At 42.3% G+C, this 26,931-nt stretch overlaps 2 protein-coding genes across 4 annotated transcripts in view; one reads left to right on the plus strand and one right to left on the minus strand.

Moving 5' to 3' along the window:
• The window catches only part of CDKL3 (cyclin dependent kinase like 3), a 141,551-nt gene extending 139,497 nt beyond the window's left edge, over window positions 1–2,054 (minus strand). For all 3 annotated transcript variants that reach the window (XR_009214253.1, XM_032157918.2, XM_058441212.1), the window contains exons 1-2: window positions 1,848–2,054; window positions 1,231–1,416 (exon numbers count right to left, since the gene is read on the minus strand). Coding sequence is in view for 2 of the 3 variants with exons in the window: in XM_032157918.2 (XP_032013809.2) it covers window positions 1,231–1,395 (165 nt within the window). In the remaining variant the exon portion in view is untranslated. The remainder of the gene's footprint in view (window positions 1–1,230; window positions 1,417–1,847) is intronic.
• A 4,249-nt stretch (window positions 2,055–6,303) lies between these two features.
• Window positions 6,304–26,390, plus strand: UBE2B (ubiquitin conjugating enzyme E2 B). The gene is made up of 6 exons (XM_032157920.2): window positions 6,304–6,768; window positions 9,514–9,594; window positions 11,533–11,558; window positions 15,586–15,675; window positions 23,180–23,268; window positions 25,087–26,390. The coding sequence occupies exons 1-6, from the start codon at window positions 6,725–6,727 to the stop codon at window positions 25,213–25,215; spliced, it is 459 nt and encodes a 152-aa protein (XP_032013811.1). The 5' UTR covers window positions 6,304–6,724; the 3' UTR covers window positions 25,216–26,390.
• Window positions 26,391–26,931: the final 541 nt, after the last annotated feature.

The raw sequence follows: 26,931 nt of genomic DNA on the forward strand, positions 1-26,931 counted from the left end.
CTCACCAGGCTAATTTTTTGTATTTTTTAGTAAAGACGGAGTTTCACCGTGTTAGCCAGGATGGTCTCAATCTCCTGACCTCGTGATCCACCCGCCTCGGCCTCCCAAAGCGCTGGGATTACAGGCGTGAGCCACTGCACCGGGCTTTAATTTTTTTTTTTTAATTTTTAGTAGACAAGGGGTTTCACTATGTTGTCCAGGATGGTCTTGAACCCCTGACCTCAGGTGATCCACCTGCCTCAGCCTCTCAAAGTGCTGGGATTACAGGCGTGAGCCACCGCACCCGGCCTCATGTCTTTTTTTTTTTTTTTTACAATATAGCATGTTCTAACTTTACTTTCCATTCACATTGCTGCATTTTAGCAAGGGTCCTCAGACATTTTCCAAAATTCCTGAATTGAACTCCTAACAGACCTATTTTTACTCTTAGTCCTCCAATCTATTCTGCACAATAGTGGTAGATGAAAATTTACAACATTTCTTTACACTGAATTCAAAACCTTCACGACTTTCCACCTCTTACAAAATCAAGTTTTGACTCCTTAGCCCAAAAGACTTTAAAATCTACCTCCAATTTACTGTTCTAATATACCTCTTTCCAATTCTGCTCAGAAAACTCTACAGGCAAATGTCTTTGCTCTTTGTCCTTTCCACTTTGCTCTTTATCCTTTGTCCTTCTTTAGTCTCTTTTGAGTTTATGTTGTTCCTCTAACCTAGAACACAACCGTTTCTCCCTCTTATCTAAACCCTCCCCATCCTTCAAAGCCAAATTCACGTCCCATTTCCTCAAAAACCTTTCCCTACCAGGGAAAGGACTTTGTGTTGATTCCTTGGCATTTATTATGAGCCACTTTTTATTCAGTGTGATTTTTATATACTCTCCTTTCTGATTAAATTATAGAAGTCTTTAAGGGCAGGAACTATCTTTTACCTCCTTATAGTCTCAGTACCTAGCACCATGCCTTGCACATAGCACAAATTTTTATTAAGTATTATACTTGAATATTTCTGAATAATTATTAAACAATATTGGCATAGCTTTTGTTACATACCCCAAAACACATATATCTTGTATCACTATAAAATTACAAAATGTAGACGAGATAGAGTATTACACTTGTTTCTACATAATATGAATCAGTACATGTGTGAACTAAAATATTTTATGCAATTTTTTATTCCATAACAATTTTTCTTTTGACTTAGATGATTAAGGCAAAAGGAGCAAACCTTTAGAAACTTTATTTCTCTCATCGCAATTTTGTTGACAGATCGTTCTGGTCTCTCATAAAATATCTTAATGGCCACTATCTGCCCAGTCTTCTTATGTTTACATTTCATGACTGTTCCGTAACTTCCCTCTCCCACTTTTCCAAGGGTTTCATACATCTCCATTTTCAAGCTGGGCTTTTACTACTTTATAGAAATAAAGAAAGAAAATGGAAAACGTTAAACGTTTATACTTTTATTTATTCAAACTAGACAATGCATATCCACAATAAACCCCTAGTCTCAAATATAGAGACATTAAAAAAAAAAAGGAACTTTTTCCACTAAGCCTTTTTGTCTTTGGGAACTAAAGACAGCTTGAGTAAGGTGTCCTTCTGAGGCTCCACCTCTCACCAGAACTTAGGGGTACTCCTGCTGTCTCGGTCATGCCCATCAACACTGAGACTACCACACTATAAGTCACCATCCATCAAGCATGGGGTCTCCACACTTCCTGTCATGTTCCTGTCAAATAATAAGTTCCCTCACTATTGCAGTCGCCCACTTATCAGACCCAAGGTCCTAAAAAAAGCCTGGTCTCGCCCGCAACTCAAACCAGACGTCTTAGGATGCCGGACCGGCGTCACGCCCCACGTCCCGCGGTCGACTTTATCCAAACAGCCGCCGCCACCTCAGCCCATTCTGTGGTCCCGCTGGCCTGGCTCTGCGTAGTTCCAGTGGAGCCACCGAACACTGATACTACTTTGTTGCTTAGCCCCGCAATGAACCGGCCACTCGCTACCATAGAAACGCCGGCGGAGTTCCTGCGTTCTAGCCCTCGTGCGCAAGACCGGAACATGGGCAGGGTCCCGACCCGGAAGGGGAAGTGAGAAGAAACGGAAACCTGCTCTGGGTAGGCGCAAGGTGGAAGAGTGCTGTGCTTGGGAATGGGGGAGGGGAGTACAGCTTGCTGTCACAGCTGAGCCTCCTCACAAGGTTGCTTTTGAATGGGGATAGGGAGGATCCGCATTTTTTTTTTTTTTTTTTTTTTTTGGATAGTCTAGCTCTGTCGCCCAGGCTGGAGTGCAGTGGCGCCGATCTCGGCTCACTGCAACCTTCTCCTCCCAGGTTTAAGTGATTTTCCTGCCTCAGCCTCCCGAGTAGCTGGGATTACAGGCGTGTGCCACCACGCCCGGCTAATTTTGTATTTTTAGTAGAGACGGGCTTTCTACCATGTTGGCCAGGCTGGTCTCGAACTCCTGACCTCAGGCGATCCGCCCACCTCAGGCTTCCAAAGTGCTGGGATTACAGGCGTAAGCCACCGCGCCCGGTCAAGATGGTTCTTAAATCAAAAACTTGCTGAACACCTGCCATAAGCCTTTTAATTTTTTCCAACTGCTAGTAATCTTTTTTAAAGGAAAAAACCTCCCTCACCACGTGTCAAACTCTAGGAAAGCAAGTAATTCGAAGGGTTCCACCATATACGAAATGATGTACAAGAGCACAGAAATAAAGAGGCCAGTGTCTAACTGCTTAAGTAGACATAGAGTTCAGCTGGAATGACAGTCCCTAATGAATAGCCACCATATCACTAGAGCAAGTGCCTAGGTAATGCTTTATCGAATAGGGCTTTCTTTGCTTTTTTCTATAAAATGAGTTAAATGTAAAAAGCGAAATCTCGCTATGCTTCCGCTAAATAAGAGGAAAGGCATTATTTAATAAATCTAGTCTGGTGGGTCCCACCCCAGCATGCGTATTTAAATCACACCTGGAGAGCTTTTAGAAAGCAACTCCCAACCCCCACCTCCACACCCCTGCCCCAATGCCAGAGCACCTAATTTAATTGGGATAGGGTAAATAAATTAGTATTTTTGAAGCTTCTCAAGTTTTTTCTATGCTGCTAGGGTTTATACTGAGAGAAAGGAGAAGTGGTCATCGTTTTCATTGATCACCTAAAATATTCAGAATTGTCTTTTCTTTGAAAGTTATTCATCTGGGCGCGGTGGCTAATGCCTGTAATCCCAGCACTTTGGGAGGCCCAGGCGGGCGGATCACGAGGTCAGGAGATCGAGACCATCCTGGCTAACACGGTGAAACCCCATCTCTACTAAAAAATAGAAAAAATTAGCTGGGCGTGGTGGCGGGTGCCTGTAGTCCCAGCTACTCGGGAGGCTGAGGCAGGAGAATGGCGTGAATCCGGAAGGCAGAGTTGCAGTGAGCGGAGATTGCACCACTGCACTCCAGCCTGGGTAGCAGAGCGAGACTCCATCTCAAAAAAAAAAAAAAAAAGTTATTCAACCACAATATAAAATACCTTCTATAAATAAGAATGTCATAGTATATCTTATAGTGGGCTCAAACTTGGTGTAAGCATATTATTTGTTGTAGGCTAAATATTTGCAAGGAGGCTGCGCACAGTGGCTCACACCTGTAATCCCACGGAGGCCAAGGTGGGCAGATCACTTGAGCCCAGGAGTTCCAGACCAGCCTGGGCAACAGGGCAAAACCCCATCTCTACAAAAAATTAGCCGGGCATGGTGGTGCACACCTGTGGTCCCAGCTACTTGGGCGTCTGAAGGAGAATTACTTGAGCCTGGAAGGTCAAGGCTGCAGTGAGCCCTGTTCACACCACTGCACTCCAGCCTGGGTCACAGAGCAAGACTCTGTCTCAAAAAATAAAAAAATTTGCCCAGGACAAAGATGAACCAAACTGAGTCCCTGCCCTCAGTGAACTCATAATCCAGAGCTATAGAACTGATAACAGCATACAATTAATAGCTTTAAAATTATTCCTTCTACAAGTAGGTTATGGCAGGCCTGGTTAACCAGGACAGCCAGTGATTCTTGCTAATACACAGCTGTAAGACTTTATGATGCACATTCACTGAATCAGTTGAAAGTGTTGTATCATTTTGGAAAATAATAAACTGTTTCCAAAACAGTTATAAATCCCTGTAGTCACTGAATTCCTTACCTCTATTGCCTCCAGTTCCCATCTTCAGGACTTCGTTGGTGGGTCAGGAGGACTCTGAGCACTTTTGTATCTATTCTTCAGCTCAACAGGGAAAGAGGGGGTAGGAGGAGGACCTCAGCATTGCCCTAATCTTGCCCATAGTTCCATGGAACCAGAAAGGGTTAACTTTTCCCACTTTCCTTGTACCTCCCTTTCTTCAAACCCTTCAAATTCTGTCTCTGCTTTCAGTGACTGCCTTGACTGATAAATTACAAGGGTTTTTTTTGGTTGTTGCGGGGTTTTTTTGAGACAGGGTCTCAGTGGCATGATGATGGCTAACTGCAGCTTCAACTTCCTTGGCTCAAGCGATTCTTCTGCCTCAGCCTCCTGAGTTGCTGGGACTACTGGTGTGTGCCACCATGCCTGGCTAATTTTACTTTTTTTTTTTGAGACGGAGTCTCGCTCTGTCGCCCAGGCTGGAGTGCAGTGGCACAGTCTCGGCTCACTGCAAGCTCTGCCTCCCAGGTTCACGCCATTCTCCTGCCTCAGCCTCTCCGAGTAGCTGGGACTACAGGCGCCCGCCACCACGCCCGGCTAATTTTTTGTATTTTTAGTAGAGACGGGGTTTCACTGTGGTCTCGATCTCCTGACCTCGTGATCCGCCCGCCTCGGCCTCCCAAAGTGCTGGGATTACAAGCGTGAGCCACCGCGCCCGGCCTAATTTTACTTTTTGTAGAGACAGGATCTCCTATGTTGCCCAGGCTGGTCTTCAACTCCTGGCCTCCCAAAATATTAGGATTACAGGCATGAGCTAATGCCCCAGCTCATGAGGGGTATTTTTAAGATACAGTTTCTCTTTACCATTTTTCTCCATGTAACCCTACCTGTGTGTCTTCCTCCTTTGCTATTGGAAGGGTTAGGACTGCAATGGCAGAAAGGCAAAAAAATTAAGGATATTCAGCTTTTAACTTAGAAAACACATTGTGAATGTCTAACAGGACCTATCAAGAGTTAGGCCTGGCTAACCTGATCACCAAGGCAGTCACTGGAAGCAGAGAGGGAATTCAGGGTTTGAAGAAAGAGGTACAAGGAAAGTCGGAAAAGTTAACTCTGCTTCCATGGAACTAGGGGCAAGGCTGAGGCAATGCTAAGGTCCTCATTCCACCCTCCCTTTACCTGTTGAACTGAACAATTCCCCAAATGGATACAAAAGTACTGAGTCCTTAGTATAACAAAGTCCTGAAGGTAGGAATTGGAAGCAATAGAGGGAAGGACAGTGACCACAGAAAATATTCAAGGTCTGTGGGAGGTCAACACCTCTGAACCCCCTGGTGGTGGGGGGCACTTCTGGCCCATTTGCACCTTTCTTGCTGGTGTAGAAAACCTGAAGTTATCTCAGGCTAGATATATAACCCTCACTCATGTCTGCCGGAGTTCTCCCCCAGATATGAATCATATTTGTAGGTTTCTTTGACAACCAGCCACTCATTGATATGCTTGGAAGACTGCACCCCCACATTCCTTAAAAATACAATGGTACTCCTCCACCATAGGCAAGTCCCCGGACTCTGACACATATCTTTAATTGAAAGCAGACCCAGAAAGGAAAAACTGCATAATATACCATCCTTTAATGTTTGCCCAGAATTTCCAATACTAGAAACCCCACTGCAAAGCAGAAAGACTATTTGGTAGCTTCAAGGAACCATTTCAGGAGATTGTTATGTGGGCCACAGTATTCAAGGCTGCCTTAGAAGATCGTGCGATCCTCTCACTCTTCTTGCCCCAAGTACCAGAGTTGATAAGCCACTGAACCAACCAGAAGGGAATTATTTTTGGTCCCGGTTTAAAGAAAACAAAACAAGCTGTTGATTCTACCATGACCTCTTGGGTAATGTTGTCTCTATACCTGTGATAAACAGAAAACAACTAATAAAGGTTTATCCCGCCCTCACCTTCTTAAACCCGCTTCACAGACCTGGCTGAAACTCACATCCAGGCGAGGCGCTCACGTGACCCGTTCTAAACGCGTCATAGGGTCACGTGGTTCTAGATACTTCTCCCCCTCCCCCTCAGGGGTGGATTGTTGACAAGGCCGCGGGCAGTCACGTGATCTTACATCATCCCACCTCCTTTCCCTGAAATCTCTGGCCCGGATGCGTCCCTCTTTCTCCACCCCGCCGAGCCTAAACTAGTGACGGGGAGGGAGACAGGATAGTGTTTGGGTTTGGTGGTCTCTGAATCCACAACCCCTAGTCTGAACACAGAGAACACAAATTTGTCGATTACTTCAGGAAGTCCAGGCGGAACCGCGCCCCGCTGAAGAGCTCGGGGAACGCGCGCTCCCGCCTCCCGCCCCCTGCTCCCCCAGCACTCACACTGTGGTAGCGGCGGAGGGCGGAGGGATCCGGAGGCGGCGGAGGGAGACGTCATTGCAGGGTTGTTTGTCAGTCTCGGCGGCGGCGGCGGCGATCCACAGTGATTCGGCCGCCGCGCCGGGGGGTGGGGGGGCTGCGCGGGACTCTTTTTTTTTTCAGACTGACCGTGGGGCAGCTGCGGAGCATGTCGACCCCGGCCCGGAGGAGGCTCATGCGGGACTTTAAGCGGTAAGGGCCTTCACCTTCGTCTAGATGACGGCCCTTCAAAGCTGCGGGGCTGCAGGGCGTGGATCCCAGACACCTTCCCCTTGTGACCCTCAGAGGGCCGGCTGTGGGCCCAGCGGGACTGGCGGAAGCCGGGTCCTAGCCTTGGACCCTACTCCCATAAGCTTTGCCGCTCGTTCTGGCGCCCGAAGAAATTTCGATACTGCTTCCCCTCCCCCCAAAAAGTAAAACGGTGTCGATCGACTGGTCTAGGGTTCCCTGCTGCCCATTTCGGCCAGCTGCCCGGCGTCTCGCCCAGGCGATCAGACATCATCCGCCAGCCCCTGCACCCTGCGGCGCCCCCTTCTTATCCCCTCAAAGTGAGCTCCTGCGGGAGCTTGTTCCTCTCCAGCAGCACCAGTCAGCTTTGTTTCACGGCCCCGCCGCTTCTCCGAGGAGCCGTGTTGGGGCGAACCCTTCCCAGACCCCTGCCAATCCTTTCCATTTCTGCCGTGAGGGTGGGGTCCAGTGCGTGAGGCCCGGAGGTTAACCCATCCCCCGAAACCCGACTCTGTCCCCGCCCGCCTGAAAGGACATTGGGAACTGACTTAGAGATCTGGGACCTTAGAGCTGGCCACCCCGGCTGCCAGTGCTTTCTGGAACTCAGCTCTGGCTGGTGAAGAAAGCCCTATCTATAGCCTCCCGAGTCTGGAAAAATGCCTTCCCTTAGACTGGCGCTAATCTGATACTCCCTGGGCCTCCTTTGGTAAATAAAATAGGGTTTTGTTAGGAGGTATTGGGCTTGTGAGATAGAAAATGATTATTCCGTTGTTTACCTTTTATTGGATACTTAGAGACATAGAAAAAATAAGTGAGAAAACATCATTTTGATACCTTGCACATTTTTCTTAAAATTTTTTCTAGGGACACCTGCCCTAATTGAACAAAATATCTGGCGTAAAAACTTAGATTTGTCGCTCAGGAAGTCACCTCTCAGCTATTATAAAGCCTATGTGAGGCACTTGGATTTGGCCAACTTATTTAATTCATTCGTAGCTTCTCTTAGCTGTTTAAAGGTAGGCGTCAAGCAGTGCAGTTCTTCTAAGGCTTCTGTTCCTGGTGGCCTAATTTGCTTGAGATTGACTAAAAACCAATTTTTTATGTGGACTAGTTGCAAATTATGATGCCCCATGAAAAGCAACTGCATATGTATTTGTATGTGTATATAATGTAGCATTTTTAATTGAGGTTACAGTCTCTGAAAGGAGATGCCCTTTTTGGTGCAAAAGTCATCTTTCTAAAGCTTGAAATCAGTGTATTTGATTAGCACTCATGACCAAAATTCAGATAGTAATCTAGTTCATGTCATTGTCGCCCTGGCTCCTTACTGTAATGCTCTGCTTAATTCTGAGTTGAATGCATGGCACCTTTTGTAGTTTCCAGAGATCTGCAGGTTACAAGAATTTGACTATGACGAATGTTGGAAAGCCTTGTATTGAGTCTCCTGATCTGAGAGGTAGATTTGGTGTTAATGCAGAGCCTTTAAAATAGGGACTGGCGGAAAACCTACTGATTGCTTTTTAAAGCCATTGCTGTTTGAAGCAAAAGAAATAGAGTAAATCTGCTGCCTAATACTAGTTTACTAGTTAAATTTAATATGTTTTCAGTCATTTCGTGTTGACACTGAGGTTTGCTTTTCTTTTTTCTTGTAGCCATTTTGTAGAAGTAGCCTGGTTAGGATACACAGTCTTTGCATGTTAAGAGCAGCAAAATCAATGGTTCTGTAAAAATATTACTTGCTTTTGAGGTTTTAAACTTTTTTTGGTATAAGAGGACAGCCCATATACATCAATTCTTTTTTAAATATATATTTTTAAATTATACTTTAAGTTCTAGGGTACAGGTGCACAACGTGCAGGTTTGTTACATATGTACACATGTGCCATGTTGGTGTGCTGCACCCATTAACTCGTCATTTAGCATTAGGTATATCTCCTAATGCTATCCCTCCCCTCTCCCCCCGCCCCACAACAGGCGCAGGTGTGTGATGTTCCCCTTCCTATGTCCAAGTGTTCTCATTGTTCAATTCCCACCTATGAGTGAGAACACGCGGTGTTTGGTTTTTTGTCTTTGCGATAGTTTGCTGAGAATGATGGTTTCCAGCTTCATCCATGTCCCTACAAAGGACATGAACTCATCCTTTTTTATGGCTGCATAGTATTCATGGTGTATATGTGCCACATTTTCTTAATCCAGTCTATCATTGTTGGACATTTAGGTTGGTTCCAAGTCTTTGCTATTGTGGGTAGTGCCGCAATAAACATACGTGTGCGTGTATCTTTATAGCAGCATGATTTATATTCGTTTGGGTATATACCCAGTAATGGGATGGCTGGGTCAAATGGTATTTCTAGTTCTAGATCCCTGAGGAATCGCCACACTGTCTTCCACAATGGTTGAACTAGTTTACAGTCCCACCAACAGTGTAAAAGTGTTCCTATACATCAATTCTTGAAGAGATAATCTTGATAATATTGAAAGAGGGATGATTCTCAAGCCCTTTCGATTTTTAGATAATTTGGAGAGGTATTTAATAAGTATATATACCTGGTTAATATATTTAAGTCATATGGTTCATTTTAGTTCACAATAATGGAAATGGAGTTAGTCTGTGTCTCCAAATAGATGGTATAGTGTCTGTTGGTGTTTATGTGGCCTCCTTAGTGGCCTTAATGTTCAACTTTTTAAATTACCACGCTGGATTTCCAGGTTACAAGAGGACCCACCTGTGGGTGTCAGTGGCGCACCATCTGAAAACAACATTATGCAGTGGAATGCAGTTATATTTGGGTGAGTTGAAAGGTTTAACAAATAATAGTTGTGTGCTGAATCTTTAAGAAAAGTGAACATATAACAACTGTCTAGGAAAAGAAACTGAGGTAGAATGAGAGATCTTAAGGACTAAAACTGCAAGATAAATTAGAAAAAAAAATTTTTTTCAATTAGAGTTTTGGCCCAGCACAGTAGCTCAACACCTGGGAGGATCGCTGGAGCCCAGGAGTTCACCAGCCTGGGCGATATAGTGAGACAGTTAGACTCTGTCCCCTCCCCACCGAAAAAAGAGTTTTGGCCCAGTCTGGGCAACATAGTGAGACCTTGTCTCTACAAAAAGTATAAAACTATCTGGGCATGGTGGTGCATACCTGTGGTCCCAGCTACTTGGAAGGCTGAGGCAGGAGGATCACTTGAGCCCAGAAGTTTGAGGCTGCAGTGTGCCATGATTGTGCCACTGCACTCCAACATGGGCAGCCAGCAGAGCCAAGAGCCTGTATCAAAAAAAAAAGGAAAAAGTTTCAGCAGTTATACAAAGTCTGTTTGCTCTTTGATGTTATTACATATGGTTTTATAATCACTTGGGGTTTTACTTTTAAAATACTATTCAAAACTAAATGGAATAGAATAATAAAGGAGAAACAATAAGTTACTTTGTATAAAACATGTCATGCAAATGCTGTCATTCTATTGGAGCTCTTAAAAGGTTTGGAACCAAAAATATTAAGAACTTCCACTGTGGCAAGAATTTAAGCGAAAATTATTCACAGTCCAGTGTGAAATAACAGAATGCAGCCATTTGAGAAGCAGTCGTAAATTTTACGTACTATATATATTGCATACATGCTTTTTAATTTAAAATTTCCTTATGCTTTTTCTTTGATTTTTCTAGACTTGATCTATTTTTTCTTTCATTCCTTTGAAACTAGAGTTTTGCATTAAAAAGTAAAAGGAATATGTTGATAAACAGAATTCTGACACTACAGAATCAGCTACAAGAGTCTACATTTAAAGACTAGTGGAAAATGAGTGAAGTTCATCCTCATAAAGTACTTCTGAATCTGAGTTGAATACATGGCACCTTCAGGATATTATCTTGCTGCTTTGAGATCCTGAATATGCCTTGCAAGTAATAATTAAACTTTATGCTGCTGCTTAGGAAAGATGAAATTGGGATGTGGAGGCAAGGATCTGAGCTAACAAATCTGGCTTTTTGGTGACAACTATGCTTAGCCTATTTGAACAAGAGTTATGGCTCCATTGGAAAGCAGGACACTTGGGTTTAGCGTCATAACTTAGAGTATTACTTTACATCTTATTGCTGTAAAATGAAAAGATGACTTTTCCTCTTAAGAATATACATATGGGCCAGGTGCAGTGGCTCACGCCTGTAATCCCAGCACTTTGGGAGGCTGTGATGAGTGGATCACCTGAGGTCAGGAGTTTGAAACCAGCCTGGCCAATATGGTGAAACCCTGTCTCTACTAAAAATACAAAAATTAGCCAGGCGTCTATAATCCCACCTACTCGGGAGGTTGAGGCAGGAGAATCGCTTGAATCCAGGAGAAGGAGGTTGCAGTAAGCCGAGATCATGCCATTGCACTCCAGCCTGGGGGACTAGCAAAACTCGGTGTCAAAAAAAAAAAAAAAAAAAGAATATACATATGTACAAAATGACTGGTGAGTATTAATGAAAGTTTTTTTGTGCTAAAATTATGGGCAAGTTTTTTTGTTTGGTTTGGTAAAACCACCCTAAAAAGAAAGCTTAGAATGAAAGTTAATACTTTATGCCTGGGTCTACAAAAATCCAGGGCTAAAGTGTTACTATATCTTAAAACTTCACAAATCATCAGAATGAGTTCCTCTTTTTCGGTTGGAGTTTATCCTTTCCATTCTTGAAAATCAAGAAAAAGCAGAATGAGAAACTTCTTTAATCAGAAATCTTCTTGTTTTCAGACCAGAAGGGACACCTTTTGAAGATGGTAAGTCATACTCATTGTGTTTTCTATAGTGTTATGAGGTTACTTTTTAGTAGAAAATTGTAACACCGACCTATCTACTTGAAGCCATTTTCTATGGTTAATAGGCCAAGTTAAAAGTAAAGCTATGGAAAATTTATACTTTATAAGGGACTTCTTCCCACAGCAGCTTGGTCACCTCCATTGGTAACCAATATTAAAGGTTACTTTAATATTTTCCCGTAGAACTGTAAGCCTGGATGGCAGTGTTTATGTTGAGAATAGTTTAAATTTAGGTGGCCTTAAAGATATCTCTGAGGTGAACACCAGAAGAGTAAATCATGCTTTTTTACTTTGTTATCTTTGATATTTGACAGGGTGTTGAGCTGAAATTTTTCATAAACATACATAGCTGCCAGTAGTTTCAAGTACTACTAGCATTTAACACCCATAAGTAGTTAACATTTTGCATAATCTTGGGCATCTCAAGTTGGGGATTTTCATCAGGGGCTAGGAAAATGGGAAACTAGTTCTAATACCGAATTTATAATTGAACTTATCAAATTGATTTTAACCAGGAACTTAGACTTTTCCTAATTGTAGTGTTGGATTTTAAGAAATTGTTAAACATCTTTGTTATCATTAACAAAATAACTTCAGAATTAATCCATCAAAAATATTTATCCGAGAATACTGACTGCAGCACTGTTTGTAAGGACGTAACCTGAATGTCCAGTAGGAGAAATGGTTAAGCAAATTATGATGTATCTGGATTCTGGAATATGTACCTGTTAAAAAATAAGGTAGATTTGGACATACTATCTTAAGAGGACAAAAAAACTTCACGATAATGTTTGTTGTAGCATCACATTTTTAGGAAATACATAATACATGTGTGTCTATGTTAAAGGGTTACATATCAAACTGTTATCAGTGATTATCTGTAGGTCGGGGTAAGAAGTTGAAGGAGGTACTTAAGGACTTCACCTTTTTTCTCTACATCAAGGGTTCTCAAGTGTGTGATCCATAAACCCCTTGGGGTCTTGGAGACCCTCTCGGGGGACCTATACGATCAAATCTCATCATACTAAGACTGTTGACCTTTGCATTGATGGTACAAAACCAGTGGTGGCTATAACTACGCCTAAGCAGTTTCATATCTTAGAACAAATGAAGGCATTAGACAGTGGCACCAAACCATACTAATAGTGATTATATTCTTTGCATTTTAAAAGATGCCAGTTGGCCAGGGACAGTGGCTCACACCTGTATAGCCAGCACTTTGGGAAGCTTAGGCACGTGGATCATGGATCACTTGAGCCCAGGAGTTTGAGACCAGCCTGGGGTAGCCCTTCTCTACAAAAAATTAGCCAGGCATGGTGGTACATGCCTTTAGTCCCAGCTACTTGGGAGGATTACCTGAGTCCGAGAGTCAAGGCTGCAGTGAGCCCTGATGGAGCCACTGCACTCTAGCCTGGGTAACAGAGTAAGACCCTGTCTTTAAAAAAATTACCAATTTTTCTTAATTTATTAATTTAAAGACATTTTTATTAGTATTAGGAAGCTCTGGACCCTTGAGTATCTATGTGTTTTTTTGTTTTTTTTGTCTCGCTCTCTCACCCAGGCTGGAGTGCAGAGGCGCAATCTTGGCTCACTGAAGCCTCTGACTCCCAGGTTCAAGTGATTCTCGTGCCTTCCAAGTAGCTGGGATTACAGACGTGCACTACCATGCCTGGCTAATTTTTGTATTTTTAGTAGAGATGGGGTTTCACCATGTTGGCCAGTCTGGGGCCTTAAACTCCTGACCTCAGGTGATCTGTCTGCCTTGGCCACCCGAAGTGCTGGGATTACAGGCATGAGCCATGCCCAGCCGAGTGTCTGTCTTTTTGATATTCTGTATGATATGAAGTAGGATGTATGAACAAAGCACTTCTGCATGTCATAGTATGATAGTTGTCTGGAAGAAAAATACTTCTACAGTTGTTTGAGTTGCAATTTGAATGACTTTTTTTCATGGAACATTTTTACTTGAAAATACAGACAAGTTGTGGTTATTCAGGTTTGAATATATGGCAGACATATTCTCAGAAGTGATGTAATAAGCTCGGTGTGGTGGCGGGCACCTGTAATCCCAGCTACTCGGGAGACTGAGGCAGGAGAATTGCTTGAACCTGGGAGGCAGAGGTTGCAGTGCGCTGAGATCGCACCATTGCACCCTAGCCTGGACAACAGAGCAAGACTCCATCTCAAAAAAAAAAAAAAAAAAAAAAAAAGTGGGGGGATCTAAGTGGGTTGTTAGGTTAAGGATAGCAACTGAAGATATTTGTTGCTGTTGATAAAATAACAGCTTCCCGATACTTACTTTTTGATGAGATTAGTGGGTAGTGTTACCTGTTGGGATTTTTTTGATAGTATATAATGGAATATGGCAACATTTGGAAGATCTGTAAACTCGAGTCACCCAATATTTTGCAGATGTCCCATGAGTAATAATACAAAACCATGAATGGGTAAAACATGTATGTGAACAAATTTTAATGTAACTGAGTACAAAAAGTTGACTAATAATTTCAGATTCTATATTGCAGCAAACCTTTAAAAGAACTACCATTTCTTCTTTGGTATAATATCAAAACAGAATAGCTGCAGTTACCTGAAAAAGCTATTAAAATACTACTTTTTTTGCTGGGCGCAGTGGCTCATGCCTGTAATCCCAGCACTTTGGGAAGCCAAGGTGGGCAGATCACCTGAGGTCAGGAGTTCAAGACCAGCGTGGCCAACATGGTGAAACCTTGTCTCTACTAAAAATACAAATATGAGCCAGGCGGGATGGCGCGTGCGTGTAATCTCAGCTATCCCAGAGGCTGAGTCAGGAGAATTGCTTGAACCCAGGAGACCGAGGTTGCAGTGAGCCGAGATGGTGCCATTGCACTCCAGCCTGGGCAACAGTGAGACTCTGTCTCAAAAAAAAAAAAAAATGGAAGAAAGAAAGAAAGTACTCCTCTTTTCAAGTACATATTTGTGTGAGGCCAGATTTTCTTCATGTACTTAAACTAAACAGGATATTGTAATAGATGGAGTGCAGAAGCAGATAAGAGAATCTAGCTGTCTTCCATTAAGCCAGTCGTTAAAGAGACAGTTGCAAATATGTAAAACAATGCTTACACTTACCACCAACTTGGGGAGAAATATAATTTTAATTTATATTCTGTGTAATGGGTTTGCAGTTTAACCTACCTTTTTTTTTTTTTTTTTTTTTTGGAGACAGAGTCTTGCTTTTGTCACCCAGACTGGAGTGCAGTGGCGCGATCTCTGCTCACTGCAACCTCCGCCTCCCAGGTTCAAGCGATTCTCTTGCCTCACCCTCCTGAGTAGCTGAGATTATAGGCACCCCATACCCAGCTCATTTTTGTACTTTTAGTAAAGGTGGAGTTTCACCATGTTGGCCAGGCTAGTCTCAACTCCTGACCTCAGGTGATCCGCCCACCTTAGCCTCCCAAAGTGCGGGGATTACAGGCGTGAGCCACCGCACCTGGCTACGGTTATTTTTAATGAAGATTTTCTGAGTTAAATTTTTTTTTTTTTTTTTTTTTGAGACAGAGTCTTGCTTTGTCACCCATGCCAGAGCATAGTGCCATGATCTGGGCTCACTGCAACCTCCACCTCCTGGGAGGGTCCTTTGCCATGTGGTAGTCAGCCCCTCTCCAAATCCTTTGACCAACCCCCATTCTAAGCTATAATAAACTATTTGTAGTTCTTCAAATATGCATTTTAAATCTTGGTAGCTAGGGCCTAGTTGCCTTCCAAAAATATGACAGTTAACACTCCCACCAATAGCAACATGAATGTGCTTGTTCCCCAACCGCTTGCCAATGCTGCGTGTTATCATTCTAACATAAATAGAGTATATTTAGTATGTTTTGTGTGCCGAACCAAAGTTGACATACTAACTTTTATGTGGTTGTACGAAAACCAGTATGCAGTTGAGAATTGATGAAGAGATTAAAAAGTCGTGCTTGTCTTTACTATAATTATTTTGTTTTCTCTCTAGGTACTTTTAAACTAGTAATAGAATTTTCTGAAGAATATCCAAATAAACCACCAACTGTTAGGTTTTTATCCAAAATGTTTCATCCAAATGGTAAGTAGCATTTTATAGATTTTGCAGATGATAGTGGGGAAAAGAGTTGTTTCCCTCCTTTTAGCTCTTTCACCTTACTTTTTACTGTTAGGGCTCACTTGTAGGTGTTGCTTCCATGTCCATGTGAGCCATGTATTTTGTTGTGGTTTTTCTTTTTTTTTTTTGAGACAGAGTCTGGCTCTGTTGCCCAGGCTGGAGTGCAGTGGCGTGATCTCAGTTCGCTGCAAGCTCTGCCTCCCGAGTTCAAGCCATTCTCCTGCCTCAGCCTCCCGAGTAGCTGGGACTACAGGCGTCCACCACCATGCCCGGCTTATTTTTTGTATTTTTAGTAGAGAAGGGGTTTCACCATGTTAGCCAGGATGGTCTCGATCTCCTGACCTTGTGATCTGCCCACCTTGGCCTCCCAAAGTGCTGGGTTTGTTGTGGATTTTTGGTTTGTTTCTTATTTCTTCAGAGACAAGGTTATACTCTGTCACCCCTGGTGGAGTGCAGTGGTACAATCACAGTTCACTGTTACCTCAAACTCCTGGGTTCAAGTAATCCTGCCTCAGACTCCTAAGTAGCTGGGACGACAGGCGTGGACCACCATGCCCAGCTAATTTTTTTGTTTGTTTTCTTTTTCGTTTTTGTAGACACAAAGTTTCTGTGTGTTGCCCAGGCTGGTCCTTGAACTCCTAGCCTCAAGCAGTCCTCCCACTTTGACCTCCCAAAGCACTGTGATTACAGGAATGGGCCACCTTTTCCAGCCTTTAGCTATGTTTCTGTAGCTAGACTCTTACGAAGCTTCCGAATTTGAGGTCAAGTTGTTTTAATAACTCCTGAATTAAAAGGAATACGTGGTCGGGCATGGTGGCTCATACCTGTAATCTCAGCAGTTTGGGAGGCCAAGGTGGGCGGATCACCTGAGGTCAGGAGTTTGAGACCAGCCCGGCCAACATGGTGAAACCCCATCACTACTGAAAATACAAAAATTAGCCAGGCATGGTGGTGGGTACCTGTAATCTCAGCTACTCAGGAGGCTGAGACAGGAGAATCACTTGAACCTGGGAGACGGAGGTTGCAGTGAGCTGAGATCACAACACTGCACTTCAGCCTGGGTGACAAACCAAGACTCTGTCTCCAAAAAAACAAAGGTAATATGTAAGCCAGTCACAGTGGTGCACGCCTGTAGTCGCAGCTACTCCAGAGGCTAAGGCAGGAGGGTGGCTTGAGGCCAGCCTAGGTAACATAGTAAGATCTTATCTCTACTAAAATAAATAGACAAAAGTATTATCTATTTATTTGTGGAATTGTGAAAAATAACAAGAAAAATCTGTTGGCTAAAATTAAGCTTTTCAAAAATACAATTTTGGCCAGGCGTGGTGGTTCATACCTGTAATCCCAGCACTTTGGGAGGCCACGGTGGGAAGGTTGCTTGAGATCAGGAGTCAGAGACCAGCCTGGGCAACATAGCGAGGTCCCATCCCTATAAAAAACAAAAAAAAATCAGGGCATGGTGGCGCACACCTGTAGTCTCAGCTACTTAGGGAGGCTGAGGTGAGAGGATCACTTGAGCCCAGGAGCCCAAGGCTGCAGTGAGCCATGACTGTGCCACTGCACTCTAGCCTGGGCAACAGAGCAAGATCCTATCTCAAAAGTACAATTTTGCATATACAAAGTTGGAGTCAGTGACCACACACAGTGGTTCATGCCTATTAATTCCAGCACTTTGGAAGGCTGAGGCGAGTGGATTGCTTCAGCCCAGGAGTTCAAGACCAGCTTAGGCAACATGGTGAAACCCTGTCTCCACAAAAAATACAAAAATTAGCTGGGCACAGTGGTGCATACCTGTATTCCCAGCTACTAGGGAGGCCAAGGTGGGAGAATTGCTGGAGCCTGGGAGGTTGAGGCTGTAGCGAGCCATGATTGCGCTACTGCACTCCACCCTGGGTAACAAAGCAAGACCCTGTCTCAAAAAAAAATGAAAATTGGGATGTTATATATAAAATGAGGTGGTTTTTTTTTTTTGGTTGGTTGGTTGGTTGGTTTGTTTGTTTTTGTTTTTTTAATATACTGTGAACATTTTCCTTATTAAATATTCTGGGCTGAGCACAGTGGTTCACGCCTGTAATCCCAGCACTTTGGGAGGCCAAGGCAGGTGGATCATGAGGTCAAGAGATCAAGACCATCCTGGCCAACATGCTGAAACCTCATCTCTACCAAAAATACAAAAATTAGCTGGGCATGGTGGTGTGTGCCTGTAGTCCCAGCTACTCGGGAGGCTGAGGCAGGAGAACTGCTTGAACCCAGGAGGCAGAGGTTTCAGTGAGCCGAGATCGCGCCACTGCACTCCAGCCTGGCGACAGAGCAAGACTCCATCTCAAAAAAATAAATAAGTATTCTGATACATCATTTTTAATGGCAAAATGTTCTGTTACATAGATTTATCATATTTTTAACCAGTGTCCAATTGTTGATAGTTTTCAATTGTTTACAATTTTAAATAGCACTTTGAACATTCTTAAAAATCTTAAAAAATTTTTTGTTGTTGTTAAGAAAAAGACTCACTGTGTCACACAGGCTGGAGTATAGTCGTGTGATCTCGACTCATTGCAACCATTACCTCCCGGGTTCAAGTGATTCTCTTGCCTCAGCCTCCTGAGTAGCTGGGACTGCAGATGTATGCCACCATACCCAGCTAATTTTTTTTTTTTTTTTGAGACAGAGTCTTGCTCTACCGGCCAGGCTGGAGTGCAGTGGCATGATCTCGGCTCACTGCAACCTCTGCCTGCCGGGTTCAAGTGATTCTCTTGCCTCAGCCTCCCAAGTAGCTGCATACCCAGCTAATTTTTACATTTTTAGTAGAGACGGGGTTTCACCATGTTGGCCAGGCTGGTCTTGAACTCCTGACCTCAGATGATCCGCCCACCTTGGCCTCCCAAGTGTTGGGATTACAGGTGTGAGCCACCGTGCCTGGCCTCAAAATAAATCTTTTCAGATACTAATTATTATTTTGACTGAGTTTTTTGTTTGTTTTTTTAATTGCTGCATAACAACTAGACTAAGTTTTTTAAACGTGGGGATTACTGGGTCAGAGGCTTGTGTGTTTTTAAAGCTTTTAATGTCATTTTCCATTTTTTTCCTTCAGTGGAATTGTTCTCATTTTCACTTGGTAGAGTAGTTTGTTACTATTCTTCACTAAACGATGGCTAATTCCTTTGTAATAAATTTGGTCTTCCTTGACATCTTGCTGTTTACATCTATTACATTTATATTTCTGGATTATAAATTACCATGTGAAAGACTTCTCCAAATTCTTGAAGCTCCTCTTCAGTCTTACAGCCTTTGCTCATTTAAATGTGGTGTTCCCCATCAGCCAACTCACTTTCAGGAAGAACATTTTCAGAGGTCCTCTTGGTCATGTCTCTAGTACTGCAGAATACATTACAGAGCTCCCTACCCAGAGGAGAGATGTGTTTTGTTTGTGTCTGGAATCAAGGTGACTTTCCAGTAATAGATACTACCTTTGGCGCTTCATCGCTGTGAAGTTGCTTTTGCCTTCTAGCTGCCTTTTTTGCTTTTTTTTTTTTTTGTCCAAGACAGGTTTAATTTTATTTTCTGTTCCTCTTTTTGGGGAAGTTCCCAAGTCATCTACCATTTATTCCACTGTAGCTTTACATTGCTTAGACTTGTTATTGAGTCAAACCAGACCAATTATGATAAGGGGGTCTTTAAATCAAGGTGGGAAAGACTGTAAAATGAATAAGGGATATAAATATAGAGTTATCAACTTAAGCAAATTTTTAAGAAAACACATTGTATTTGGTTTTCACATCTCTTCATATTTATAGCATGGTTTCCCTTTTTTTCTGCTATGAGTACTTTTTTATAATTCAACTTTCTGGTTTATTTTGTTAAAAACATGTATTGAAACATAATTTACACACCAAGCTGTTCACCCACTTAAACTGTACAGCTCAAATGGTTTTTAGCATAATCACAACCATCACCATGACCACTTTAAAAACAACAAAAAGCCCTATAACTGTTATCTTAGCAGTCAACTCTTGTTTGTCCTAACCCTCCCCGCTTCAGTCCTAGGTAACCCCTAATCTGTTTTCCCTCTAGATTTGACTATTCTGGACATTTCATATAAATGGAATCTTATAATATGTGGTCCTTTGTGACTGACTTCTGTCACGCAGCATAAAGTTTTCGAGGCTCATCTATGTTGTGATATGATAGTATCTGTGATTCATTTTTTATTGAATAATATTCCACTGTATGGATATTCTGTATTTTGTTCATCAGTTGATAAGATGTTTGAGTTCTGATTTACTTTTGGATTCTCAGAAATAGTTACTCAGAACTTTAAAATTGTTTTACACTTTTATGGATTTTACAGAGTTACTAATTTTTGCTTTGGGCAGCTAAGTTTGATGTTTCTGTGGGATGGACAGTAAGTTGGCTTTGAAGCTGAGAGATAGATCTAGGCTAAGGCCAATGATTGGGAGTACTGAGCACATGGATGGTAACTGAGGCCACAGGAGTCAATAGGATTGCCCAGTGTGTGTGTAAAGGGTAAGAAGGAAAAGGGCGTAGGATAGAGTCTGGAAGAATCACAGTGTTTAAGTGTGATTTGCACCCCACTCCATGAAGTGGTATCTGTAACATTTAAATACACTTACCCTTTGTTTTACATAGCAGTTCACTTCTAGAAATTTTTTCTACAGATAGTCTCACAATTTGGGCAAATACTTAACGTTCATTGCTTGTATTTTCACAGAATCAGTCTAAAAAGGGAAGAACCCTCCCAGATGTTCAGGACTTTTGATACCTGTTAGTCACTTGATTTTTTTTTTTAATGAAAGGAATATGTATACCTATTGCACAAATAAATCATAAACACAAGGAAGGATAAAGAAGATAGGCCAGGCACGGTGGCTCACGCCTGTAGTCCCAGCACTTTGGGAGGCTGAGGCAGGCGGATCACGAGGTCAGGAGTTCGAGGCCAGCCTGGCCAGCATAGTGAAACGCCGTCTCTACTAAAAATATAAAAAATTATCCAGGCATGGTGACGTGTGCCTGTAATCCCAGCTACTTGGGAAGCTGAGGCAGGAGAATTGCTTGAACCCAGGAGGCGGAGGTTGCAGTGAGCCGAGATCACGCCACTGCACTCCAGCCTGGGTGACAGAGCGAGACTCCATCTCAAAAAAAAAAAAAAAGAAAAGAAAAGAGGATCATCCGCTGGGGGTGCGGTGGCTCATGCCTGTAATCCCAGCACTTTGGGAGACTGAGGTGGGCAGATCACCTGAGGTCAGGAATTCGAGACTAACCTGGCCAACATGGTAAAACCCCATCTCTACTAAAAATACAGAAATTAGCTGGGTCGTGGTTGTACATGCCTGTGATCCCAGCTACTGAGGAGGCTGAGGCAGGAGAATTGCTTGAACCCAGGAGGAAGAGGTTGCAGTGAGCCAAGTTCTCACCACTGCACTCGAGCCTGGACAACAGACCGAGAATCCATCTCAAAAAAAAAAAAAAAAAAAGGCCGGGCACAGTGGCTCATGCCTGTAATCCCAGCACTTTGGGAGGCCGAGGCAGGTGGATCACCTGAGATCAGGAGTTCGAGACCAGCCTGGCCAACATGGCAAAAACCCATCTCTACTAAAAATGCAAAAATTAGCTGGGTGTGGTGGTGGGCACCTGTAATCCCAGCTACATGGGAGGCTGAGGTAGGAGAATCCCTTGAACCTGGGAGGTGGAGCTTGCGGTGAGTTGAGATTGCACCATTGCACTCCATCTTGGGCAACAGGAGCGAAAATCTGTCTCAAAAAAAAATAATAATAATAAGATCATCCATAACCCTACTATTACAAATATCCACTACTTACATTTTGACATTCGGTCTTACAAATTTTTTTGATTACATATACTTTAAATGAATTTATATAAAACTTTTTAATCAAAATAGGGAATTGTAAATAATTAAAAACTTATTTTTAAGATAATAGTCTGTGGATGTCTTACTCTATAAACAGTAGATATGTATCATTTCTGGTGATTGTGTTGCTATTGTTTATATGAATGTATCAGTCGTTTAGCCAGTTCCCTCTTTTATGGACCACAAGGTAGTTTTAGTTTTTCACTTTTTTTTTTTCCTTTTTTTTTTTTGAGATAGAGTCTTGCTCTGTCGCCCAGGCTGGAGTGCAGTGGTGCGATCTGAGCTCACTGCAACCTCCGCCGCCTGGGTTCAAGCAATTCTCCTGCCTCAGCCTCCTGAGTAGCTGGGATTACACACGTGCACCACCATGCCTGGCTAATTTTTGTATTTTTAGTAGAGATGGGGTTTCACCATGCTGGCCAGGCTGGTCTCGAACTCACGACCTTGTGATCCACCCGCCTCGGCCTCCCAAAGTGCTGGGATTACAGGCGTGAGCCACTGCGCCTGGCCTTCTACTCTTATAAGTAGTAGTATAGTGAACATCCTGTAAGTAAATCCTTGTGCATGTCCACATTTATTTCCTTAATTTCTAGGAGTGTAATTGCTATGTCAAAAATAAGCAGTTTTTTAAAAGCTTTAAGAATATTTAGAAATACAGAATTTAAACAGATTGCTAAATGATGTGTGTTGAAGAAATTTAACTCAAAGCCTCCTGATCATAACGTGCTGTCTTAGTTCATTTTCTGCTACAACAGAATAGCAGGGACTGATAATTTGTAAATTTGTAAATAGTAGTAGTTTGTTTGGCTCATGGTTCTGGAGACTGGGAAGTCCAAGAGCATGGCGCCAACACCTAAGCAAGGTCCTTGGTGCTGTGACATCCCATGGTGGAAGGCAGAATGACAAGTGAGCACACAAGACATAAGAAATGGTGCCAAACTCATCCTTTTATCTGCAGTACACTCCTGCCCTAAGCACTCATGACCTAAGCACTTCTTAAAGGTCCCACTTCTCAACAGTGTTACAATGGCAATTAATTTTTTTAATTTAATTTTTTTATTTTTATTTTTTTGAGACAGAGTCTTACCCTGTCATCCAGCCTGGAGTGCAGTGGTGTGATCTCAGCTCACTGCAACCTCTGCCTCCTGGGTTCAAGCGATTCTCCTGCCTCAGCCTCCCAAGTAGCTGGGATTACAGGCATGTGCCACCAGGCTCGGCTAATTTTTATATTTTTAGTAGAGATGGGGTTTCACCATGTTGGCCCGACTGGTCTCAGACTCCTGACCTCAAGCAATCCCGCCTGCCTCAGCCTCCCAAAGTGTTCAGGACCGGCGTGAGCCACCGTGCCCAGCCTCCAGCAATTACCTTTCAGCATGAGATTTGGAGGGAACATTCAAAACATAGCAGGTGCAAAATAAGAGACCTTAGTTTTAAGACAGGTTATCCTGTGATACAGAAGAATTTAGTATTACCTAATATTTAAAACTTCTAAGCCAAGCATTCTGTTTGTGGTAAAGATTTCTCTTAACTGTTAGATATGGCAGAGTGAATGTGTAACTAATTTTAGCATTGTCTTTGCAGTGTATGCTGATGGTAGCATATGTTTAGATATCCTTCAGAATCGATGGAGTCCAACATACGATGTATCTTCTATCTTAACATCAATTCAGGTAAGTGTGTGTTAGGATGTATTATAATTTGTCAGTATTCTGTAGGATGTAGTCAGCTCCTTAGCACACAGGTAACCAATGGCAGAGCTTGGACAAGAATCCATGCTTTTCAGCTAACTTTTCTCTTTCAGTAGTGCCTACTTGGGATCCAGTCTGCAGTCCCTTTCCTGATTGTATAAGTTACATGTTCTCACAGGTCACATCTAATTTGTGTCCATGAAGCATAGCCAAGGGTTGTGGAAAAGAAAAAATGGCTTGGAAAAACCATAGGAACCTAAAGGAACTGCCAAGTGCAGATAAGCATTGAGTATGTTACCCCTTCCAAGAAATTCTATTTTAAAAAAAGAAAGGAAAAATAATGTAACCATTTGTCGAAGCAGTCTGGCAGAATATTTCAGAATAGATCTTTGAATGAAAATTTAGGAGGGGTGGAGTGAGGGGTGTTTCGGTTTTGTGGATTTGAGAGGAGCAGAAATAATATGTTGGTTTGTGATGTTCTTTTTAAAGTTTTTTCTCTCACATATCTTTAATTCTGGTTTTTTGTTTGTTTGTTTGTTTTGAGACAGAGTCTTGCTCTGTTGCCCAGGCTGGAGTGCAATGGCACAATCTTGGCTCACTGCAACCTCTGCCTCCTGGGTTCAAGTGATTCTTCTGCCTCAGCCTCCTGAGTAGCTGGGACTACAGGCACATGCTACCACGTCTGGCTAAGTTTTTGTATTTTTAGTAGAGATGGGGTTTCACAGTGTTAGCCAGGATGGTCTCGATCTGACCTCATGATCCGCCCGTCTCAGCCTCCCAAAGTGTTGGGATTACAGGCGGGATCTACTGCACCAGGCCAGTTCTGGTCATCTTACAAGCGTCGTTTTTCAACCTTCCTATCTCATTCTCTTCCTGCTGAATGTATATGTTTTGTTGATTAAAGGAAACAAGACTTATCTCCCAAATTTACTGTCAGACATTTGCAAAGTAACTGCAGTAATAGAGTTTAACCTTGGAAAATGTTGGTTACTGAGAGAATTATTGATATTATATCTTAACCAAATTAAGCTGTTCATTTCCTTGGTTTAATGAGAACGTCTCAGTATGCTTAAGAATATTCTTTTCTGATTTCTTTGAAATTACAGGTTTTTTTCCTTTTCCTTTTTTTTTTTTTTTTTGAGATGGAATTTCACCCTTGTTGCCCTTGCTGAAGTGCAGTGGCGCGATCTCAGCTCACCGCAACCTCTGCCTCCCAGGTTCAAGCAATTCTCCTGCCTCAGCCTTCCGAGTAGCTGGGATTACAGGCATGCACCGCCACACCCAGCTAATTTTGTATTTTTAGAAATTACGGGGTTTTCTCCATGTTGGTCAGGCTGGTCTCGAACTCCCTACCTCAGGTGATCTGCCTGCCGCGGCCTCCCACAGTGCTGGGACTACAGGCATGAGCCACCACACCTGACCTCTTTTTCTTTTTTAATAGAAACAGGGTCTCCCTATGTTGCCCAGGCTGGTCTTGAACTGCTGGGCTCAAGGGATCTTCCTGCCTCGGCCTCCCAAAGTGTTAGGATTACAGGCGCAAGCCACTGTACCCAGCTGAAATTATAGGTCTTAAGACAATTGAGAACTTTATTTCAGAAGCTTAAGTTCTTTAGCAGCAGGAAACCCCATAGTATTTATCAAATCATTTCTAAAAGTATTTAGACCCAAAATTATATGACATGTTAATCTCTGAAGTAATTTGTTGTTTTGTATAACTTTTCTGTAATATATTCCATATCTGACCCCTGTTAGTATAAAGAATAACTATGCAAATCTGTTTTTTCTTTTCTTTCCTCCTAGTCTCTGCTGGATGAACCGAATCCTAACAGTCCAGCCAATAGCCAGGCAGCACAGCTTTATCAGGAAAACAAACGAGAATACGAGAAAAGAGTTTCGGCCATTGTTGAACAAAGCTGGAATGATTCATAATAGACAACTGGTCTGTTAATCTTTTTCATCATTGTTGTGTATAATTTACCTCTCAGTAGAAAGGCTAACAAATTTTAAGTGCCACAGGTTTTAAGGATTCTGCAGAAAAAAAGAAAAAAGTCCTTCAGTTTAGAACCTACAAAAGCTTGTGTATCTTGATTAATGTACTTTTTATTGCATGGTGTGAACTAAGTTATTGCTGCATAAATTTGTAATATATCCTGTTTGTATTTTTTTCCAAGTGTATAATGTTGGTGTGGAGTTTTCATGACAGAATATACACATTTTGTAAATCTGTACTTTTTTCAAATATTGAATGCCTTATTTTTGAATTCTTTAGATTTTTAAATTGGAGAAAAGCACTTAAAGTTTTTTATATATGAATATTACATGTAAAGCTGTTAAAATACATAACTTTAGTGCAAGAGACTTTGTCACTTATTTCCTTATGTGTGTAGGAGGGGTTAATAAGTCTCTAGCTCTCCATCTATTGATAGTTTCATTTACAGTTTCAAAAGAACATTCTTATATTTTATCAAGGAAGTTTTCAAATTTGATTCTAAATAGCGATTATAATCTCCAACTTTATTTTGAATGTACCTCTATTAGTTTCAATTGAGTAATTCTAGACATAACTGGTTTGATTCTATCCAACTCTGTATTTAGGCCATTTGTTACAGTTTCTTCATGCATTACTTACTGTTAAAACTGTACGTTTTGCGATTTCACAGTTGGCACTTCTGCCACGAGCAGAGAACTGATGCGACTTGTTTTGCTGCTTGGTAGCACTTTAAAAAATTTTTGATTAATGAAGAAAGTAAAACCATAAACATTTGCCAAAAATTCATGCCCCAGTATTAGCAATGAATTAGTTGCATTGGTTTGAGAAAGGCACATATTGGAGGGAAATCTTGGTGTAACTTAAATATTTGAAAATTACCTTTAATGCAATGCATATCTGTTTATTCTGGGAAATGTTTTAATGCCAGGGCCTGCTGAGTTGCTTCTTCTTGTGGAGATTTTTTTTTTTAATCTCCTGAGTTGTATAAAAGTTGTACTGCATCTTAGTTTACTGGATAAATTTAAAACACAGTATTGTAGAAAGCTAATACAAAACTATCCTATGCCTTCAAATAGTATAGAAAATGGAAAATATACAAGTAAATTCTGTTGAACCACCTGTGTAGTCTCTCTAGTAGTTAAAACAGCTATTTCAGTAACCCCAAGAGTTTCTTGTCATATCCATAAGATTGGGTTACAGTATGGCAGTATCTACAGCTTCTATTCATTGTGTAACGTTTAACATTGATTGGATAAATGCTTATAGGCTGGGCCAGGTGGCTCCCACCTGTAGTCCCAGCACTTTAGGAGACAAAAGTGGGAGGATCACTTGAGGCCAGGACTTCGAGACCAGCCAGGGCAACATAATAAGACTTTTCTCTGCTATAAATTTAAAAAGTTAGTTGGGCATAGTGGTGCTTGCCTGTAGTCCCAGCTACTTAGGAGGCTGAGGTGGCAGAATAGTTTATGCCTAGGAGGTTGAGGCTGCAGTGAGCTGTGATTATGCCATTGCACTCCAGCCTGGGTGGCAGAGCAATACCCTGTCTTTAAAAATAAAAGCTATTACTTGGCAAATTCTGAGGTAAGTGTATGACCTTAGAGAACTTTGATACAAATGGGAATTCACTCCCTGGAATCGTGGCTCCCAAAAAGATG

This window comes from Hylobates moloch, unplaced genomic scaffold (genome assembly GCF_009828535.3).
Source record: "Hylobates moloch isolate HMO894 unplaced genomic scaffold, HMol_V3 SCAFFOLD_6, whole genome shotgun sequence".
NCBI classification, from domain to species: domain Eukaryota; kingdom Metazoa; phylum Chordata; class Mammalia; order Primates; family Hylobatidae; genus Hylobates; species Hylobates moloch.

What these genes read in the sequence shown, in the direction of transcription:
- UBE2B (XM_032157920.2), top strand. Translation starts at nt 6,725, where the DNA reads ATGTCGACCCCGGCCCGGAGGAGGCTCATGCGGGACTTTAAGCG. An exon ending in CTCATGCGGGACTTTAAGCG is followed by an intron (nt 6,769 to 9,513) that starts GTAAGGGCCTTC and finishes CTGGATTTCCAG; the next exon opens with GTTACAAGAGGACCCACCTG. An exon ending in CAAAATGTTTCATCCAAATG is followed by an intron (nt 15,676 to 23,179) that starts GTAAGTAGCATT and finishes TTGTCTTTGCAG; the next exon opens with TGTATGCTGATGGTAGCATA.